Source organism: Heloderma suspectum, chromosome 2, assembly GCF_057233095.1.
Source record: "Heloderma suspectum isolate Gila_16-S chromosome 2, 16-S_ref, whole genome shotgun sequence".
In the NCBI taxonomy this organism is placed as follows: Eukaryota; Metazoa; Chordata; class Lepidosauria; order Squamata; family Helodermatidae; genus Heloderma; species Heloderma suspectum.
The window spans coordinates 224,337,043-224,360,304 of NC_139459.1; the positions used below are offsets into that span (position 1 = coordinate 224,337,043).

At 46.5% G+C, this 23,262-nt stretch overlaps 1 protein-coding gene across 3 annotated transcripts in view; it reads right to left on the reverse strand.

Annotated features, from left to right (window-relative positions):
- SEPTIN9 (septin 9) overlaps nucleotides 1-23,262 on the reverse strand; it is a 297,608-nt gene that overhangs the window by 202,732 nt on the left and 71,614 nt on the right. The window contains exon 1 of one of the 3 annotated variants that reach the window (XM_084838242.1): nucleotides 13,315-13,979. The exons of the other annotated variants lie outside the window; for them this stretch is intronic. Coding sequence (XP_084694368.1) covers nucleotides 13,315-13,336 — 22 coding nt within the window. The 5' untranslated portion in view covers nucleotides 13,337-13,979. Of the gene's footprint in view, nucleotides 1-13,314; nucleotides 13,980-23,262 lie in introns of those variants that run through there. 3 annotated transcript variants of the gene reach the window in all.

Below are 23,262 nucleotides of genomic sequence, written 5' to 3' on the forward strand. Positions count from 1 at the left end.
AAGACACTGGCAGAGACAAAAGTGACCTCTTGACTCTGTTGTGACCCAATTATGATTAATCATAAGGAGAAACACAAAACACTAGAGTAGTCTTAGCATAGAGAAAAAAGGATGCTTTTCATTCAGCGACCCAAGGGCCAGTTCAAAGATTATGTGGCCCTCCAGATTCTACATGGAGTGAGATTCATACAGTGCATAATTAAACTATGGAATTCACCACCACAAAATGTGGTGATGGCCACCAGCTTGGGTGGCTTTAAAATGTAGGAATGGGTGAATCTGTCAACTTCTGTTTCTCTTATTTTTACGCTCTTAAGTTCTGCTTGTCCTGACCACTGAGATTTTTTTTAAGGTTCGCGTGAAAATTCATACACTGTTTTGTGCACATTCCTCCTAGTACATACACACAATTTTGCCTAATATACACATTTTTGCAAGCACTTTTCTTAATATAATGCACTGCTGAATGTTATTTTCACCAATATATGGATTTTGTGTGTGTGCACTTTCTCCTAATATATACATTTTTTTGCACACTTTTAGACTGAGAATTCTATTGCAAAATTTGGAGAAGTGCAAATTTTGAAGGATAATCGAGTTTCAGTTTTTGTATTGGTTCAAAAGTGGGAAATTAGGAAATTTCTCTACCATCCCTATTAAATGGGGATTAGAAAAAGGATAAGCCCTGGAGGATAAGGCTGTCAGTGGCTACTTGTTATGACAATGGCAGGAGTGCTATTGCACTCATGTTCTGCACTCGTGTTCAAATCCTAGTGGCATCTTGTTGGCCATTGTGAGAAACAGGATGCTGGACTAGATAGACCTTTGGTCTGACCCAGCAGGGCTCTTTTTCCTATGTTCTTATCAGAAGCAGGTTGTAGGCTTGTACACTTCCTTCTCCTATCATTTTTTTCAGTGGGATCTATTGTGCCACAGGCCAGGGAGATCAATGGAGAGGGTGATATGGGGCAGGAAACAAGCAACCCCAAGACCTGCTCCCCATCCTCTCCCCAGATACAATCTCAGGGGTGAAGTAACAACTGGATAGGTCTACAGAAAAGAAGGCTCAAGTCGCATGTTTTGATGTGGAGCCAGGTCAGAGCTTTGTCATGGCAGGAATGCAAGGAATTGGCTGAGGCTCAAAAAAGAAGATGGATCACAAGTTCAGTATGCACCTCCTTGCTGAAAACCACACAAGCTTCTTAGCCATACCCTGGCTGGATGAACTCTTTCCTCTCCACCATTCAAAACACACACACACTCTCCTACCCTGAACCAACCAAGGACATAAAAAGGTCTCTTTTGCTCCAGCACGTCCTGCAGGCTCCAAAGGGCTGCATAACACTGAGACATGCACTCACACAGTGAATCATTTGGTGTGCCATGTACATGAGCTGGGAAGAGCATGATGCTCTTTGACTTGCCTCCGCCCCTCCCAAAGTTAAAGAGCTCCGGATAGCTCATGCCTTGATAACATATGCCTCCCACAGCCCTCAGTGAGCACTTGCTCCTCCCCACCTCCAGGTCCTGGCACTGACTTTGCAGCACACAACAAACTTTCTGGTCTGTTAAAGAGCCATTTCCGTAGCAGGCTCCCCTCCTCCAGGCTGATTCAGTCCTGGAAAGAAAAGCATCTGAAACTAATAAAAGCACATGGATGCCTTTCCTGAGAGTGGGAGCATTACTCACTGCCACTGAGCACTTGTTGGAAAGCAAGGCGATGGGCAGCCAACAAGGCCAGGCGGGGGGGCGGGGGCTGGAGGGGAGATGAGGCAGCTGCTTCTGTCAAGAGAATCTATTCAGGGCTAAGCACTAGCCCAGCACAGAGGATACGAGATAGTCATCAGCATTTGGAAGGGCAGCAGACAGGGGAGACTGCGGGGTGCATGCGTGCGTGTGTGTCTGTTGGCATCGTATGTCAACTCTTTCAGGGTTCAAAAAACCTGAGGCTGAAGAAGGGAACTGATTGAAAAAATCGTGAGGTTTTAAAGAACTCACTGCATTCACATCTGTGTGAGCCATCTTTCCTGCTTCCTCTCTTTAAAGAAAGCCAGTCAAACAGCTAAAGAGCAGGAGGGAGGTATACAGTAGTTATTAAGAGAGCAATCATATCCATGCTTAGACAGAAAAAGTCCCACAACTCCCAGCATCTCCAGGGAGCATACCTGGCTGGGGCATGCGGGGTGTTGCACGACTTTTCTCTAAGCATGCCCAGGATTTCGCCCCAAGTTAGGCACAGTACAGTTAACCTAGTTAAATTGGGCCCTATTTTTGATTCTCCCCATCAGCAAGGAGTTATTTTAAGGGGATTTCCTCATTCACTGGGTCCACAGCCCACCACTGGGGTTTTGATTCTTGATACTTCAAGCATCAGGCTCCACACCTGAAGACAAACTATTTGTCTGTTTTAGGCCACAGCACACAACGCAGCTACCGTGCTGAAGCTGGGTCTGGGCAGTGCCAGAATGGGAAGATGCCTGGCTACCCCACATAGGCTATTTTGAGCTCCTGGGAGGAAAGGTGGGATGAAAATGTAATTAACTTTGACTTGTTCAATAAGGACATTATATTCCCCTCAAAGTACACCTGTGGTAGATCACTCAGTGTGATTCGCACTCAGTGGGATTCATTTAATGGCTGGTTCCACAGCTATGGATATCCCTACAGACATACATAGGGCACCTCAAAATTAACTGGACAGTCCTCCAGAACCATAGAAAAGAGCAGGAAGGACCACTTTGCCACAATGCCATGGAGAACCCAAATGGGGACATGCCAAAGGCATGTCATCAAGGGCGTTGTGGCTGTAGATCAGCCTTCCCCAACCTGGTGCCCTCCAGATGTGTTGGACTGCAACTCCCATCATTCCCAGCCAGCATAGTCAATGGTTGGGAATGGCCATGCTGGCTGGGGATTATGGGAGCTGCAGTCCAACACATCTGGAGAGCACCAGGTTGGGGAAGGCTGCTGTAGAGGATAGGGTGCTCCTTGCAAAACGTTCCATAGATATTATATAATGGGGCTCCTAAATGAAAAACCTGTTTTTCATTTTTTACAAAGACTTGTCTCACATCAGAGCTCAGGCCAGTGTTTTCCTGTTTGCTCATTCTCTACCCCTCCCCCAAATTCCTCTGAGGCAGAACAATAATTGCAAACATATTTATGGCTGGAATGGTAATGGAGAGGATTGCCTGGATCCACTCTCCTCCCCATCTAATCATGTTTCACTTGGTTAACATGATATGGGCTCTCTCTGTCCTGCTGCCAACACTGCAGATGTACTGTAGTTGGAGAGAAGAAAAAAAGCACTGCTTTAGACCCTGGAAATACCCTTCATGCGCTCTCTCTCTCACTTGCTCACTTGCGCTCTCTCTCTCACACACACACACACACACACACACCATGTGCACAGGAGGTTATGCTAGAAGCACAAGGAAATCCCAATACTTTGACTAATCTTAAACTCAGTGTGTAAGGACAGAGGAAAAATGACAAGCTGATATGACGTACGTGCAGGCACAAAAGTCAGCATCCGGTCTTCATTGTTGAAATCACCTGTGCTCAAGGCTGGAAAGACAATGCCCCGTGAATGTGTGTGTATATGTTGAACTTTATTATACTGTGTACTGCAGTTTGTCCTGTTTGCATAAACTAAGCAAAACAAGCACATGTTGAAAATTTTGCTATATTTGGAATAGTCTATCCAGGTTGCAGCATGCAGCTATTTTAGATACAGAATGTGGGTTATTTTTCAGAATGTTGACGTCTCTACATGCGCAGCAGCAGGGCCGGCCCTTCCGTTGAGCTGACTGACACACCCACCTCAGGCAGCAGATGTGGAAGGGTGGGAAGTGGCGGTGGTGTTGGAGGGCAGAGCTGTGTGTGTACCACACAGCCTGCCTTGAGCCCCCTGAGCCAGCCTGCAGCTTTCTGGAGCAGCAGAGGGTGCTGTCCCATTGCCAGAAGTAAAGCTCAGCTCAGCTGCTGATCTTCTGTCTGTGCACTTGGGGAGAGGCACCATCTTGTCTTTCACCGCAAGCTGCACAGTGTCTTGGGCCAGCCCTGTAGGACTATGGAGGGTTGTGCTCCTCTCATGAGTTCATAAAGCTGGAGTTTCCTGAATGTCATGTTTAGACACCACCCAAATTTGTGCCGAGCATCTTTTAGTCCTCGGCTAAATTCAAGCTTTTGTTTGTTTGTTTCAATAAATCCATTGATCTCTAATTGGTAGCCCTCACAAAGTGGGCTTCAAGTTCAGCAAATGACCACATAGTCGTTTGATTTTTATCATGCGGTGCACAAATTAACCCCTCAAGGTGAGGGGGGAAGAGACAAATCGAGTTCCTCATGATGTTTATCTGTTATTAAAATATACGAGGTCAGAACATTTTCAACATCCTCACTGGGTCTGTGGCTCAGCCCTGACATCTAGTATGAAATACACTGGCCCGAATCCAGAGGGAACTCTGACAGACCTTATAACCTCAGTGCTGGGCGCAGCCTGGATTCATCATTATTCTCCCCACCCCCTCCTCTCCCAGAGGTGATCAGCACCAGTACAGCTGACAGCACTGTGGCCAGCTGCTCAACACAGCATTCAGGGGAAAAGCAAGCATCCCCCCCCCCCCAACACACACACACTTGCTGGATATGGGGAAGGTTCTCCTTGAGCAACAATGTGTACCAGGTGGAATGGAAGCCATGCACATGCCCATTTTCCTTCGATGAGATCGCAGGAGCACGCTTATTTAAGGAGCAATGCCCATGTCATCTTACGGAAGGAAAAACTCTACAACCACACACGGAAGTGCATTATTCGATACTTTAAAGAGTGGCTTAAAAGTTAAAGGGGTGACTGGAATGCAAAATCAGAAGCATTGTCCTATTACTACTACTACTACTATTAATAAATAATAACAACAACAACAACACAACAACAACAAATCAATTTATGAGTCACCTATAGCTGGAGCTTTCAGGGTGACATACATAATAAAAACAAATATACTAAAACTAGTGATAAAACACACAACCATTTTCTAAAAAAAGAATTTAAAAAGCAGCAACAATAAACCTCTTCCATGTGGCAGGATTCCCCAGTGCAGCCTTGCGCTGCAATCATGAGGGCGATCACATTATAAGTCCCCCGCTAACAACCTCTCTCTCCCAGGGGTGCAGTAATGCCGTCAGGAGTTACCACATGATCTGACCAATCCATGCTGTTCTTACAGCCCAAGTATGGGGAAAGAATGCTCCAGCAGCAACCACAGGTGCTTCCAGAGGGAGGACTCCTGCCACTCCCAATCAAAAAGCATTGTGCAGCTATTCCGTCTTTTCCTCCTTAACAGATTTATATTTTTTTTCTGCTAAGAAAAATAGAGGGAAGTAGCAGTGGGAAAACACAGGCAGGTTTCAAAGGGCTAACGATGTCATCAGGAGCCCCTGTAAAATTCTGTGAATGAGGCTGGGTAATTGCACAGTAAGGGCCTTGTCTGGGAGCGCCCCACATCATGGCTCATAATGTCTAAAGTCTTCTAGTTATTAGACGTCAGTTTGCGGTCTGAGTCTGGGAGATCTGGGACAAGTCTTTGTCCCTCTGCCTCAGTCCCCACCTGTAAACCGGGATTGCTGATCACTTCCGTTACAGGATTATTGTGAAGGAAAATGCGATTAAAAATGAAAGTGCTTTGCCATTTAAATGTTTTCAGTAAATGTTAATTCTTAAAGAAAACAAACAAACTGCCTTGCATCAACCCATTCAGAAGTACTTTTGTTTTACTTTCCATCAGGGCTTGACTCATGGGAAAGCCTGTCCCCCAGTAGCCTTGGGCTTTAACCAGCACTTTTCCTCTAAATCATATAGTCTCAGATGCTTCCAGTTTGTTTCAGAGACTGTTCACCTTGGAAAATGCAGCATGGGACCTACACACAGGAGCTACATGATCTAATAAAGAGCTTATCTGTTTTAAGCAATGCTCTTCTACATACACTAATCCAGCTAGTCCTTGCTATCAAACTTTGAGCGCATTAGGGTTTGGTGATGAGGACAAATATGGCTTGATATGGGCAATATGTTTAGAAGCCATTTAGCATAACTTTGTGTAACCTTTCTCTCTTTCTTTTAAAGCATTCATACACCCAAAAATGTTAATTGTAATGCAGGCTGATCAGCACCTAAAGCAACTTTACAATATTATCATAAGCTGGAAACACATGTGTGCACACATAAACACACACCTCTCCTCCCTCTCGCTCATCTTGCTGCATTTAATGAAGCCAATTTAAAAATCCTTTTCATATGTATTGAAGATGTCCATGTCAGAAACAGTAGGTGGTGAAGCTACTTCCCTTTGGCCTAGCCTTCTTGAATCTTGGCTCTCATTTCTTTCTCCCTGCCATCAAGCCTTTGCCTCTACATAGGGATAGCAGACAGTGCTAAAGACAGGTTAATAAATATTACAAAGCCCAAGATAAAATTATGAGCACTGGCAGCATGCTAAGAGTCCTGTTGCAGGGCCTCATGGGAATGTATAGCAGCTTAGCACAGTAAAAATAATTAGGAGTGCCGCAAACTATAGGGTTCACCTGGAAATTAACCCATTGGGGTAATAGGCCTTTGAGCACCAGTGAAGAAAGAGTGAAGGTGAGCCTTGTAAAACAAGATCTTAGTTAGAAAATAGATTTCTCTCGAACAACCTAGTATTCCACTCTCCATACTTGACTGTTGTACAGGGCAGCTCCTATGCAAAGATTCCATTCCAGTCGTCACAAAGAACTGAACCTATGCAATACCCAGATCTCCCAGACTCAAACCTAATCTTCTGTTTACCAGCCATGCTCTTTGCATCCACATGGAAAAATTTACTCTCACAGCTTTGGCTCAAATCCAAGCAAACATCACTTCCATTCCCATGGCAAAATAAAAATAAGAATTCCAGTTAGGTCTCATTCACACAACCCTTTTATTGTGGCAAAATGTAGATTATTCTGGTTGTAGTGAGCACAGTGCCCAGTGAAATGGTCTTCTGATTGCTTCATGCACCCAGATCAGCACACCCTTTCAGCCAACCACAACGTAGCTGCAGGGTGATGTTCAACAGCCCACATCCTGCCACGCTTGAAAAGGGTCACATGAATCAGCCCACGACCCACCACAAGTGAATTGTTTTTACACAACTGCACATTCATGAATAGTGACAAAGGAAATACAACATCACAAACTGTGGAACAGACAAAACATGACCCATGGAAAAGCTTAAGCTCAGCACGCTGGAAATGTTTTCAGGCAAATCCCCCAAATTAGTAAAAAATGAAGCTTCCCTGGAAAATAACCAGTTTTATAACTGTCTGGTCTTATTTACTGCTTCACCTAAGTACCTCTGAAGATAACTTAACAGGAGCAGCACGTTGCCTTCTTTGCAGGGTGCATTATTATTGTGCATTCTCCAGGCAAGACCTCTGATCCAGCTTTTCCAATAAGAGCCCTAGCATTCACACAAACAGAAGTAGCGCTAGCCCTTTTCAGACCCTCCCTCCACACATAGTCTGGCGGCCTGGAATGAGGGATGGGATCTTGCCCACTGGTCCTGCTGTCCAACCTGCATGAGTTCAGCAAGAGGTCCGAAACAGCTCCAATGTGCCACATACAGCTGTATGCAAGTAGGCTCTTCCACATGAGGCCGACCTCTGCACACTCAAGGTTCCTAATCATGTGGATGAGCATGTACAGCCCCGTTCAGAACTTCTGTTGAACCCACTGAGGGTGCAGCCAGCAGTGGAGGCTGTGGCTCCGATGTCAGTGGGGCAGTGAATCCGCTCCAGGTTTCAGTCAGAACTCTAAAGGTGTGTAAAGCACCTTGGATAGCTCCTTTAGAGGTCTGACTGGTTCTGACTGAAACCTGGAGCGGATTCCCCGTCCCACTGACATCGGAGCCACAGCCTCCACTGGAGCTGGACAACACAATCCCATCCTCCACTCCACACCTTCAAAGGGCAGGTCTCAACAGGACTACGGAGTGGTTGCCAAAGGTGTTGCCCCATGTGCCTAATCACTGCATACACACAGTCTACAAAAAACAGATACATGGTAAGACAGCTTCAGCTATTGGGTGGCATGGAAATGTAATTAATTAAATAAATAATTTTGCGGTGTGCTAATCGGCAATGGCATGTACGCTACACTTTTGAATTCAAAGTGCCTCACATACATCAGGTTGGTTCCAGATTAAAGCGAGATCCATGGCGCTGGTGGAAGAGGACTTCTCTGCCCCTCCTTCCCACACAGCCCCTCTGGCCCCCCGAAAATGCTACACAAAGAGTCACGAGCCCCTGGTGAATGGGGTGAGTGGTGGTATGTGCGGGAGGGGGGACCCCAAAAAACCAGGCAGAGGGACCTTCCACGGGTGGAGCCCTTCCTCTTACGGAAGGCAGATCCTGGATCCAACCCATTATCTTGTAATCATGACAACAACCCTGTAAGGTAGAGCATCATTATCTCCATATCACAGATTGGGGGTGGGGGTCACATAATGAGTTCCATGGCAGAGGCAAGACTCAAACCAGTTCAGTCTCTTAGCCACTATGCTACACCACCTCCCAAAACTCTTTGGAGTCCTGTGGACCTTATGGAAACGAAGAAATATCTATTACGTTCTGTGGAGCAACAACACTTAGGAGTAGCGGTCAGTCCTTTAAAATAAAGGCCATCTGGTAACCCTAATGTAGACTAGACATGCTTACTCCTGCGTGTGACTCAGGAACGGAATACTTTGAAGTGGTTCAGACCAAAGGAGGCAGGATTTAGAACAAGAGAATTGAGAACATATCACAGTAGTTCTGAAGAGGCAAGTACACAGCACATGATTTGCCCTCATTTGTTCTCATTCTCTGTGAGGCTGGGGATACCAGACCCTCTTGCTTCTCACTTGGTTTTGCTTTTTTCAAGTTCTCAGTCACAAGACAATAACCAGTATAAAGAACAAATTGAACTACAAAGCATATAAAAGGAATTTGCATGCACAGTGAGGTGTGTGTGTGTGTGTGTGCGTGCGCGCGCGCATGTGACAGAGAAAGAAAGAGAGAGAGAGAGAGTAATAAAATACATCATCAAGCCTAAAAACAATTATATAAAAGGTAACATACAAATCAAACAGTAATATTTTTTAAGCCAGGAAGCAATGGCCATAACTCAGCAATAGAGCCTGTGCTTTGCATGGAAAAGGTCACCCCCAGACATCTACAGGTAGGGGTAGGAAAGACTGTTTGAAACCTGGGAGACCCACTGCCCTGGCCAGTCAGTAGCATAGCCCAGCCTTCCTCAACCTAGTGCCCTTCAGACATGTTGACTACAATTCCCAGCATCCCCAGCCAGCATTAATACGAAAGCACCCTGGAGTTATGTTTACACTGATCATTATTTCTGTGCCTTTACAATTGCTCCATGGTTTTGTTCCTCAGCACTGCATATTGCATGCTAAACTGCAAGAGAGAAAAGTCTGTATAGACGCCTGCCTCCCACTTCTAATGCCATCCAGGGCAGTTTTTGCTGCAGGCCAGTGCGGACTTGCAACACATATCTTGAGCATTTGCTCTGGGTTGCATTTGAGAACAGTTTTTCAGGTGACTTCAGTCTACACTGGTCTGCTCCCTGTTCTTCATAGCTCACAGAGCTTGGGGTGGGGTGGGGAGTTGGACTAGATGATCTCCAAGGTCCCTTCCAACTCTATGATTCTATGATATATGATAAATGATGGAGGTGCTGTGTTGCAGGATTAGCATGCACCATACAGCTGGCAGGGCAGGAGTCACACTTTACTCTCACTAGAAATGCCAAGCAGCCACATGAAAGACACTCATATTGCCAACATCAAAAACATCTGAGATTCTGTATAGCTCTAGAAATTGTACCAAAGGAAACAGGGGGAAGCAATTTAACACATTCATTTTTCCTTCAAAAGTATTGGCCCTGGCATGTAAATCCTACATGCAGTGGGGTTTGGGAATATAGAATGCAACATGCGATCTGTGGGGTGTGTGTGTGTGTGTGTGTGTGTGTGTAGGTATGCACACACAGGTATGCACACACAGAGGCTGAAAAGGGAGCAGATTGTTTGGGCAAGACCTACACAAACTTGGGCTCATGTGCATTGGCTAGGTCTGCACAAGCTGAGACCCAGCAAGCCGAAGGCAGCCCACTAGCCACACGCTGTGGCTGGTCAAGTGCTTGCTTGACAACTTCCTTGTTTCTGCTCAATAGATGTACAGCTCTCCTGTGTGGTGAAATATTGAACTGCAGGAGGCAGCTTCACCCCAAAGTATCTTCAGGCTCTGGACTGACTCCACCCACCCATGCCAGGCATTGGATTCTCCTGGACAGGAAGGAGTATAAGAAGGCTTCCTGTTCCAGGTGAACCTTGCTTGGCAATATGGTCTTCCAGAGCTCTGCTGTGTTCCTGCATTTTTGGTTATTCTTTGCTCCCAACGTCTGGCTTGCCCCTCAGTCCCGCCTTCCAGTTTGACCTCTGGTTCTGACTGACTCTTCTATGGTCCCTGATACCAATTCCATGACGCCTGATTCCTGGCTCACCCAAGACTGCTGCCCATAGGCCAGCCCTGACACCCAGGCAGGTAGCAAAATTAGGAGGTTTACTGGCTCCCTAGTAGGCTACTTGGTGAGTCACAAGTTGTACAGGGCTTGAATCACAGATTTCACTCTACAAGAGGTGTGTGTGTGTGTGTGTGTGTGTGTGTTTTATGTCTGAGACTCACTCTCATAGCCCACCAGGTCAAGAATGTATATGCTGAAGCCACATCTTAACTGATGAAAGAAAACTAAAAATAAAACCACTTACAGCCAGTGGGTGCATTACAAAGAAATGCTATCTGTATCAAATACCTGCACCTGATCAAGCTAATTCAATTTGAGTGGTGAATTACAACAGAAAAACCAATAAAAATCAGGTATTGTGACTGTCACTTTCCCTTGACACACACACAATCCAGTTCCTTCCCTGCCCCTGCTGGTTCAAAATGGTAAGATGCACAAGGTTATAACCTTATTTATTCTTTTGCACAATTGTGCATTTTTGCAAATTGACTCAGTGGGATCCCATAATGCCCTTCCTGATGGGAAAGGGAAAAAAATGCAAAGGGCACTTATTTAATAGCCAGCTATGGTTTAATAGCCATGCATTAACACTCCATTCTCCTCGGGAGTTTGAAAGGGGCAGAACAGACCCAGGAGGATGATAGCACCAGCCCCAGATAACGTCATGCGCACAGAAGCGCTGCAGGTCTGCACTGCATAAGAGAGAAGGACAGGAATAGCCCAGGCAGTGATGGACCTGCTGGCTCCTGCCCCCAGTATGTATGGGTGTGTAACTCAAACTCGGTTGCTGGACCATGGGGCCCAGATTAGACCACAGCTGAGTTCAGTTTTCCTTTGCCACTGTTGCACTCCACCCTCACTTGGTGGTTTTCTCTAGAACATGTGGTTTTGCTTCCAATGTGAATGCCCAATAGCCAAAGCCAGGAACGCCCAGGAGAGCTGTACAGCTTCCCAGCTAGTGCTTCTCCCATGCCAGCTAACAAAACTCAGGAACAGAGACAGACTTTGGGGGCTGGAAAGAGGCAGAGTGTTCCTCACCCTACCAACAGATGCATCAAAAGAAGTAAGTCATCTGGGCAGAAAAGCATTAACAGGCTTTCTAGCCTGTACGAAGCAAAGCAGCGTACCGAAAGACACTCAGCTTTTCCCCAAAGTATTATGGACAGAGCTAGGCTAGCCAATGTTGCTGAATTCAAGGCCATCTCATCATTTCTGGTCCACGGATTTTCCGGGTGGAAAGTATAGGTCATATCACAGTAACACAGAGGCAAATCTTATCCGGGCTAATAATTTCTTACTGTGGCTGTGTTCTTGCTGAGCATGAACAGCGGTGCTTCTTTATGAATTCAGATCAATCCTTCTGGTGATCAGCAATGGGGGCCCTGCTGTGGGGTGGACCTCAGCAAGTGGCCCATGATGCTGAGCCCCAATCCTAGCCCTGAACTCTCTGAGGTTGGCCAGTGTTCTTATCCCTATATTGCAGATGGAGAGGGAAGCAGGGGGTGTGAAATTTGCCGGAGGCCACATGGTGAGTTCATGGCAGAGATGAGATTTGAACTGGGAACAGCCTGGCTTACAGTTTAGTTCCTTCGCCACGATGCCACACTACCATCCACATACCTTCTCCTCTACTGGAGAAGCATTGTCACAACCTCGACAGACCAGGTGTCGGGGTTCTCTCGCAGGCAGCAGCCTCTGAAAGTCTTGCCAGAAGAAATCCCATTTCTCATCAGCCTGCCACCAGTTCAGGAATGGCTGTGTTTCTGACGGGTGACCGGTGGGTCCGATAAACACTTCGCCTTTTGCTTTGGCAGTCGCTTCACCCCTTGACACTAACTGTCCGGAGCAACTGGGCTTTCCTCGCTTTGGGAGGAGGAAAGAGGCTTCCCGGACGCAGGCCATTAGCAGCAGCGCAAAGGCACCGCCAGCGTTTGGAACACCTGGCGCTTGCCAACACGCAAATTGCCGGGGAAGCCAGAGGGGAAATGGCTGCAGCCACTGCTCCGAATTAACCCCCGCCGGCGCGGCGGACGCGGCCTTCGCGGGGAATCCGCGGGCAGCCCGGCCACGCTCGCCCAGCGACGAGAACCCCCTGGCTCAGCCAGCGACTCTCCACGCAGCCATCCAAGCACGCCCAGAGGACGAGAGCGGGGAGGCGAGCGCCTGCCTTTCACACGCGTCTTGGCACGGGAGACCGCGCTAAACCACAACACACAGGCAAGCGACGCGAGCAGCCAGCCTCCAGAATGAGAAGGCGCCCTCGAGCCAAGAGCCGGGACAGGCCCTCTCTCGCCCGCCCCGGTTCTTCCATGCATCTCCCCCGCCCGCCCCCCGCACACCAAACCGTCCCAGTTCACAGTGAACAGGGCTCTGCATTCATTCCCTGCCCCTGCAGATTCAAACACAGGAAAATATGGGGAAGGGAGGGGAGCGGGGAAGCATCGAATGAAATCCAGATCCAGAAAACCGTTTTGACCCTTGATACTCCTATTGCAATAGCGTCCATGTGGAGGCCATATAAAATGGGGAGGGGGGAGGTAGCGCTAAAGTAATGCAACTGAGGGGATGCTGAAGTGAAATAAGAGCCTTGCTGAGCCTTTTCCAATAAAGCCGAAGCCACAAGGGGCGATGGGTGAAAGCGGGGAGAAGACGGGCGGGGGGGGGGGATTACATTTACACGCACCGTATCGAATGACTCTACCACTCACCTGTAATCCGGTCCCTCTCCATTCCTACAAGTTATATTTAGCATCCGTGTGGTCGAGATCGTACTTAACAACTCTCCCTGCTGCCTTTCCCCTGGCTTTTCCTCTTCTTCAGAAAATGCTTTTTTTAAGTCTAATTTCTTCAATCGGGTGCAATCACGAACGCATCCAGATCACCACATTTCCATGTGTTGATCGTATGTTTGTGCTCCAAACTGAAGTAGCTTTGTCTCATTGAAATAAAGAGAGAGAAATAACGAAGGTGCCAAAGGCATGACCCAGAAAAAGAAATTCAACGTGATTTCTCTCCCACCCACCACCCCCCTCCAAAAAAGTATATATTCTGCCACGTGCAGGACTACTGAGCAACCCGATTCACCCGCAAGACAGTCTTAAAGGCACAGCACACGCATTTCCAGGACAACGCGGCTCTCTTGACTTGTCATTTAATATCAGCCGGGAGATGCTCAGCAACTTGGCTTCTTGGAACAAAGCAAGCAACTCATCCAGCTGCTAAGAAGTCTCTCCTGATTTCTCCATGCTTAATTCGGCTGCCGTTTCTCCTCCCCTGCTCACTTTCTTTTCTTTTTTTTCTTTCTTTTTTTTTTTTTAAGCCAAAGCACTTTATAGCTCCAGAATCCTGCTTATTCCTCTAGCCAGCTTGGTCTGTGAGGGTGGTGGTGGTGTTTTTTTTTTTATCAATTTGTACATAAACTATTCCACTGATGAAGGCTGACTTCACTCCTCAGCAGAATGAGAGAGAGAGAGAGAGAGAGAGAGAGAGAGAGAGAGAGAGAGAATCACAAGCAGTCTGCCACCAGGACGGATTACGGCACATGTTTGCTCTCTCCAGCGGAGAGGCTTCCTCCTCCGTCTTGGCTAAGAGCCCCGGGGCTGCCTTGGCATGGGCAGCTGCCTGCTGGACCTTCCCTGGTCGCACAGGCCCACGGAGAGGAGCTTCTGCAGCTGGCCTGAAAGTGACGAGCAGCAACATCCCTCCTGCTTGCGAAAGCACAGCAGCCCCCAGCCTAGGGGGGAAGCTGGACTTCTAAGAGCTCCTGTCAAAAACTCCAGGTGAAGAGGGCTGTGCTGGCAGGACAACCCTCGTGGAAATGAAAGGGAGCAGCACCAGCAGTCACTGGGAGCTCACCAACAAGTTTGGGGATTACAGCTGCTTTCATTAAGCGGTTGCCGAGTGTGTGAGAGAGAGTTTGGGATGGCACTGGCAAGGGCACCAGGGTTATGGGGAGAGTCTTCCCTTGCTACCAGAGAAGGGGCTCAGGATTTTTTAAAGTGTTTTTTGCAAGCTGTTAGGGTGGGACTGCAAAGGGTGGAACAGAAAGGAATGCCTTTGGGTGCATGGCTGGGCTGCATCAAGCTTGCACAACCTGTGACTCACCAAGCCAAATGCAGACCACCCTGGGGCTTGGTCACACTCCTGATTTGTTCTGCTGCCTGCCTAGAAGACTGCCAAGTACCTGGAAGACCACCATACATGGCTGGTGGGTTGTTTGGCTTGGTAAGCCATAAGTTGTGCAGGCCTAGGCTAGATGCTGTTTTGGATGGTCCCTTTCAACTCTACAATTCTGTCAGCAAGCACCTCTCCAACCCGTGATATATATTCCCTATGATAAGCAATTTCCAATCGCCCAGCAATGGTCATGAATGTGGATTGTTCAGGAAGGAGCTGTGTGAGCAGTCAACCAGATTCCTGCCAGCTTCTATTCGCAGGATAGCCAGTGCTAAGAAATAGATCTCTACAGGAATATAAAGGCATGCTCGAGCCACCCTGGTGGAAATAAACATTGTCAGGCTCACAGAATCATGGTCCTAGAAAGAATCTTCAGATCACCCAGACCAGTTTCCACAAAAGTGGCAGGATCCTCCAAAGCCGGTACTTGTAATAGATTAGCCCATGTCATTCAGCTAATGAGATCTACTACAACTAACACCACTATTACAGTACCTAGTATCCCAGTGTAATAGTACCAGTTCTACACACAGCACGATGTAGGGGCAAATTATGTGCACCCACACACTGCATGTAGAACATGTGTGATGTAGTGTGTTTGTGCATTCATGCCTTATATGGATTGTCTGTATGCCGCACACACACACAAGTGGTGGAATCATTATGCTGGCAGGATGAGTGGGCAAGCCAGAGACCTGTTTCCCACCTCACCACCAATATGCGCTGAGGGACTGTGTGAACTCTGTCTTTGTTGTCTTGCAACAAAACTCGGTAAAGTAAGCCTGGGCTATTATCCCCATATTACAGACAACCACAGATGACCAGGCATTTCCCAGCTGCAACTTCTGTGGCTGTCTCATGGACCTTTTTGGAGACAGCACAACTCGGGTTTTATTTTACCTCACACAGGGAATACCTCACGATGAAGGACACTTGAGAAGTGCATCTTGCAGTTACAATTAACCCTAATTAATTAAGAAGAGCCCTGTTGAATCAGATCAATGGCGTATTCTGTTCACACTGTGGCCAACCAGATGCCCCAGTGGGAAGCCCACAAGCGGGAGATGAGCACAATAGCACCATCCCACTGTTGTCAGGACTAGTAGCCACTGATAGCCTTATTTATCCTCTGTGAATGTCTCTAATCCCCTTTTAAAGTCATCCAAGATGGTGGCCATCACTACATCCTGTAGTAGCAAATTCCATAGTTTAGCAATGCACTGCTAAAACTACCTTTCCAAAGTGGTTGTCTTTATCACTGTCATGGCTCTCTGCTAAGCAACTCCCCATGTTTGAGAACATCCTTCTCAAAGCATGGACTCCAAATTTAGAAGTGCTGCTCCAGCCTGCTTGACCTGTGCTGACTAAGTGGAATAATTTTGCATCTTGGATACTGGTATGACTACATCCCAAAAATGGCATTTGTCGTTCTGTGCAAGAGCATGACACTGCTGGTCTGCATTTATCTGGTGATTCATCTCCATTCCAGATTATTAGGATGGATGAATCATCTTCCCATGAAGCTGGAAAGGCCATTAAGAATTCTCCCTTCTGGGCTGCAGCTTCCATATCAGCCATGCCCTGAATTATATGTACTCTTTGTCTCCCTACATTTATGCTAAAGATGGCATTCCAGTTACTGAAAACTCAGGGTGGGGATGGGTGAGCAGTAGCATATGAGATCAGGGTGGTGCAGTTCCTGCAGATAAAGAAGTAAAAAAACCAGCAGCAGGCACTTTGGAAGTAAATTGTTCCTTCTAACTTCTGAATAATGTCTCTCCTCATATTTTTGTTTACATCTTTCATGTTTGCCAACAGAACTGGATGTTCCTGTCAACATACAGACATCTTGCAGGATTTGACAGTTAAGCAAGAAGTTATGCCTTTCCATGAATGATAAGAAACCCTGCATTTTCCCCTAGAGATTTCAAGGGTGCATGATACAGAAACAGAAGACAAGCTTACATGGCCTGCCATAATCCTCATAAACCAATGCACACTATACAACAGTACTAGTAAGCACGGCATTCTGGATACCTCCATGTGAAGGCAGTGCTGTGAAAAGTTCTTATGAAAGAGCTATTTACTTTTAAAAAAAAAAAATTATCCTTCCAATCTGAGGAAGTATTTGCAAGTAAAAACAGTAGATATAAGGCGGGGGTGTGAGAGAGAGAGAGAGAGAGACAGACAGACAGACAGAGTTTTGTTGTACTCCAGCGTTCTTGGGCCTGACTCCTCCAGATTTCCATCCAGCTATCACCATGCTGGCTAAAAAAGATGGGAGTTATAATCCAACACATCTGGAGGGTGCCAGGTTGGGGGAGGCTGTTATATTCTATCTGCAAGTTCTAAATGCAGCTGACCTCTTGCAAAACTTACAGGAAAGTTAGCTCACCAAATAAAAACAATAAATCTTTCTGCTCTGCTCCATTGTGCACATGTGACAGTGGCTTCTTCCCTTAACTTTTGAGCCCAGCCATGATCTTCGGTTGCTGAGATGGAAAGATGGGGTGTGGAGGCAGGAAGAAAAGCAAAATCCAATTAAAGGCTAGAAGCTTCGGTTTGGACAGAGCTGGTCTTTCATACTCTAAAGGACTTTACAAGGCAACAAGGGCAATGCTTGCCACGGAGGGACAGATAAAGCATCCATTATGCAGACAGCCAAGCTCAGACAGCTTTGCATTTTCTGAGCAGCTTCACAGATGCAGGGAGTGTCGGGGAATCCCAGGCTGGATGTTGCAATTAGCCACTATACAGGCAACTAATGGCATTCATGTGAACACAACATTTCCAAGGGGCTGCAACACGCTCATTAGTCTAAGAATCGCAAGCTGTATGTGGCATACCCAGAATCCACACCTACCACACATCCTTACAGCAAATCAGACAGACAATTGGCTCATGTAGCCCAACCTTGCCCGACCTGATACCTTCCACCATTGGTCATGCTGGTTGGGGATGATGGGAGATGTAGGCCAAAACATATGGACAGCACTAGGTTGGGGAAGGCTTATCTAGACCAATATTGCCTACTCTGGCAGGCAGATGTCCTGCCTCTGAGGCCTTTTAAGTAGGAGGCCAGGAATCAAACAAAACAATAAAGCAGAAGGAGTCATTGTTAGAGGCAGATAGTCATTAAACTCTAGAATGCCCCGGCAAATTAGCACTGGCAAGGGTGGGTAGCATTAGGCCACAGACTGCTCACTGCCTCTTCTGCAGATGACCACACACACACACACGTGCTCTATTTAGAATTATATTCTTGCTAGAAACATGATTTATTCATATATATCCCACCCTTTCTCCAAAGAGCTCAGCATGGCATCAATGGCTCTTTGTCCCTTTTCATTCTCACAACAAGCCTGTGAGGTAGGCTAGGCTGAGAAAAAGTAACTAGCTCAAGGTCTGACTGGGGAATTGAACTCTGCTCTTCCCAGTTCAAGTCCAACATGCTAAATGCAATTACACCATACACATTTGAGATGTGCAATGAGCATAATGGGAACTAATTTAACTTTTAGCCAAGGAGAGGAGTACAAGAGGCACAGGGCTGAAAAATAAGGCCAAATACATTGGGGGTAACACCAGATTTTTAGGCACTAGCCCTGTGCAGACCTTGGGGGGGGGGGATCCAATTCTTAGATGCCCCAGTTCCCACCCAATAACGAGCTAAACCTGAAAAATATAGATTAAAACCCCCCCACAATAATCATATGAAGAAACAAATTGCAAAGAGAGGTCAGGGAAGTTTACTAGTCCTGGGATGTTATTGTTATATACAAAATTTCATTATCTGCTGTTTTTTTCCGTATCTTCTTTAAAAATAGTTCTACCCTGGCTGAATTGCTGTTTAACCAAAAAAGTCCCTGGAATATCCTGCCTGGACCCAGAACTTCCAAAACAATGAACTTGTCATCTATTCTGCATGCTGGACTCTTCTTCCACACATTCCAAAATCACCCCTATCTCTGATTAACATTTTGAATCAGCAATTACTATCTGTCCACAAGAATGGCTATACATCAACAAAGTTGTACAGCAGGACATGACTGAAGGTTATCTAGCTAGCTTTAGACCAGAGGTGGGGGAATGTGTGGCCCTCCAGATGTTGCTGGACTGCAACTCCTATTAGCCCTAACCAGTATAGCCAATGGTGAGAGATAATGGGAGTTACAAACCAGCAACATCTAGAAGGACACAAGTTACCCACCCCTGCTCTAGGCCTTGCACTTCTGCAAGGTCCTTCATGCCTAGGGAAAATTTGATTGGAGGAGGAGAGGACTTTGCTCTGGGAAGAGGGACATTTCTCTGCAAACCATGGCTGGGACCAGGTGCAGGTAGCAGACTGGTTTCACAAAAATCAGGATAACAGTATTTTAGTTCCCATGTCTATGTCAGGGGTGGGCAACTTGTGGCTTTCCAAATGACGTTGGACTGCAACTCCCAACATCCCTCACCATTGGCCATGCTGACTAGGGCCAATGAGAGTTGTTGTAGCCAATGGGAGTTGTAGTCCAACAGCTTCTGGAGGGCCACAGGTTGCCCATCCCTAGCAGTGGCTCTAAAGTGCATTTTGAATGAAAGGCTATTCCCCAATCACACTGCATGCCCCTCTCCTCCTCTCCCTCTTTTTCTCCCTCTTTCTCCCTCACACACTGATCTGGAAGCTGCTTATCTCAGACTGAAAGCCTGTTTTGCTTTTTAAAAAACATAAAACTTATTGCAGTAGCCTAAGTATAAGTCAGGAGAGAAATTTTGTTCTCAAATGGGAAATCTCATGAAGAAAATGGATGAACCGTGCTCCATAACCAAACACTCTGAGCTGGATCCAGTTCCAAAATCACAGAGCAGTGCTTAGACAGGAAGGAAAAGTCTCAACTCCCACGCCACGAATAGCTCTGATCCAAGGACAGATTTAGATGTGGGTACATTATTCTGTGGCTAAGTTACAATTAGGGTTTTTGGAAAGCCTTGCATAGGAGCTGAAAGACCTTGTCTTTATGGTTCCTGGTTCTGCATGACCAGAGAACTCCCTCTCTACCCTTCCTTCTTTCCATTCTGGTAACAGTTATTTATCTATAGGGCTGTAGAGAAACAGAAGGAGAATTCAACACGGACATCAATAAACCCATGGAAATGTTGCAAAGTGAGTCTCAGAAGTCAAATGTTTGTTTGTACATGAGAGAAAAAGAATGTCTGGGAGGGACTTAGGGTGTCCAAAAGGGCTCAAGATGCATGAGAACCAAGAAATTTTTTTGCAACTTATTTACTTATTATGTTCAGGTTTGGCCAGGGGCGCAGAACATGATGCCTCAAAGGACACAACCATAGTCCGACCTGCAGGTTAGTAGACACGTGATCTTACCAGCCAGATACTGGTGGACCTCCCATTACAGGTGAGTGGTCACTGCTTATTATCTATGGACTTCTTCCAGATTACTCAAATGGATGGAGTTACTGCAGCCCACTGGTTTTTACTGCAGTCCATCAGAAAAGGTAGGGCAGGGGTCTCTCAGACAGGTCTGCCCTTTGAAAGGTTAGTCATGAAGTCCCTCCCAAAGGCAGAGGCATCCCTGTTGGTCTGAGGCCAGACCATCCTCAACCTCTTTGCTTCCTTCCCTGGTTTGGGGGCATGGTCTGAGGATGACCCACCCTTGTGTTGACACACCGACATCAGTTTCTAGCCATGCCTTGCATACTTCTGGTGTGGCAGATTGTCCTACAGATTGTCCTTACACACAAATAAGAAGAGGGGGGGGGGCGGTCGAGAGGGTAGCGATTAGCATTCAAGACACTTTACAGAGTTTGGGTTTCTTTTGGTAGTTTCTTCACATTATATTTGTTTACACTGGATGGTAGCATTTACAGTTTGCACTCTTTACGGTCTTGTGGGATTTGTAGTTTTAACCACGCAGAGAACCACAGACCCTTGCAACACCAGAATACTGCTGATAAGCCATTAACTATGACAGGTAGAGAATGTAGCTATTTGGCAGAGTGTTCTGCATACATCAGGCCCAACATTCAATCAAAAGTAACTGGGCCAGGAAGGAGTACTCTAGAGAGGTAATGCTAGATGATTCATTTATCTCAAAGCTCTTTAAATTAAGCAATACCTTACAATGAACTTAAATACAAACATATGAACAAGCTCCATAGCAGGGGCAGACTGACTGCAGTGCTGTGTGAACTCCTTTTTGTCAGTGTTGTTGCAAGATCCCCCCATGGTCCACTGTTTTACAAAGCAAGAGTGCATTCTCAGGCTCTCTTAAGCAGTTGTGGCATAAATAATCTGTATTAAATTATCCTGAATGGGCACTCTTGCTTAAGAACATAAACTCTGGATGAGAATAAGGTCCACACCAGTCCATCTTTCATTGGAAGAATCCTAGCAAACCAGCTGGTACTAGGTAGTCCAGTGCAGAGTGGCCAGTGATGCACTGGTGTACCACAATCTATCTCCTGCCCACCTCTGCTATGATAAGATCTTGAAAAATATTCAGAGGCATCCCTGACCCGTTCTTTTCTTCTTCATAGCTACTCCTACAAGACACATACAGGCAAAGGGAGGGACATACAGTGAAACACAGTTCTTGTCTAAAACTAGCACCACGTAAACCTGCACAAGGATTACACTATCCATGTCCTAGTGGTTTGAACCAGGAATCTTTCTCCTCATACCAGAGCCCTGCGCTCGCGCACACACACGCACGCACGCACACACACAGAACAGGAGACATGTCAGTGTCAGGAGAGAGGACAAGCTGATCCTCCCCAGGCACACACATATTTCAGTTCTGCCAACAATAGGGCCATCTTTATGATACCTTTCAACACCTTGCTGAGAATCGTTCCCCTCTGCTTGCCGGGATGCTGAAGCTCCTTATGGCAATGTTCTCTGTCTAGGATTATGTGATTACCTTGCAGTTCCAGGCTATCTTTACAGCACAGTTTCCCCTTCACTCTCAAGGCTGTTGCATTCCTAAGAAGATACATATTGGTTAGCATTAAGAGATAATGATGGGTTTATCTCTCTGTTGGTGTATTGTGTTCGGGCAAAGGGTAATCTGGAATGACACCAAAAGAGTAATCAGACGTAACTAAATTCTACTGTCCTTTGTTTTGTGAACAACGATCCATCTTTCCAAGGCATTACAAAACTATAGTATTGTAAGGCTGATAAGGACCTACCTAGGGTATCATCTAGTGTAGCCTTGAAGCAGGACACCCCTTACCCAAAACAACATGGGCAGATGCCCATCCAGGTTTTTCTTGGGAACCACCAAAGAGAAAGATTCCACAGGCTGTACAGGCAGCTTGTTCTGGCACTGAACTGCTTATGGAATTAGGAGCTGCTAATATTGAATCAAAATCAAAACTTATTAGAAGACTTTCTGTGCATCCACCCCAGCCTAGAAACTAGACTGGGACTTCATTCAGACACCTAGTGGATCTGTGCCTCAACAGCACCTTATTGTTTCCATGACTGTCTCTGAAGTCGAGGTTCAAAAATTAGATATGTAATAATATCCAGTGCACACAACTGATAGACCAGGGTAGGGGAAATCAAGAAAGAGGATTGGGGCGGGGGGAAGTTGTATGGCTTTTTTTTTAAGGAGAAGGGAAAAAGACAAGGTGGATGTGCACTGGAGCAGTGGAGAAAGGGAATACGAAGATATCAGCAAAGCAAAGCAAAAGGGTTACAAAAGAGCAGGGCTTTCTAGGGGGTGGGGGATGTGGTGACCATGCCACTGGTCACTTTCTTTGTGTGCACTGAGTCACACTGGAGTGGTATAATGGGGGAATACTCCACTTGTAAAGCCTTGAAGTGAAACAAAAGCAGACACAATATAGCGTGGGCGTGGGGAGGCATGTCACAGGAAATTCCCATCGTGTCCATGTAACAATGCTTGAACAACTGCTGTTTGACATGTGAGAAAACAGCTGTGTGACAAAAGGCCCAGGAAACATCTGTCTACCTATCCCTAATCACCGCATCCCAATGCTTCTTCACTCCCCGTACCTACATGCACCCATACATATTTATTATTTACTTGTTACATTTCTATCCCACCTTTTCCTCCAAGGAGCCCAAGGTGGTGTGCATGATCTTCCTCCTCCTCTCCGTTGTATCCTCACAACAACCCTCTGAGGTAGGTTAGGCTAAGAATCAGTGACTGGCCCAAAGTTACCCAGTGACCTTCATGACTGAGTGGGGATTTGAACCCAGGTCTCCCCAGTCCTAGTCCAACACTCTAACCACGACACCACATGGGTTCTCATACACACACCGCCACTTCTGCTGGCTCCCCTACACGATCCTCCTTGTGCTATTTCATCTTCAGTCTCAGGTAAGTGGGCCTCAAGGACTCAGAAACCACCGGTCATTTTCAGTGGATTCAGAGAGGTTGTCACATGCACTTTACACCCTTTTGCCTGGACCGCTTACAGGCCTGTCACCAATATGACAGACAACATGG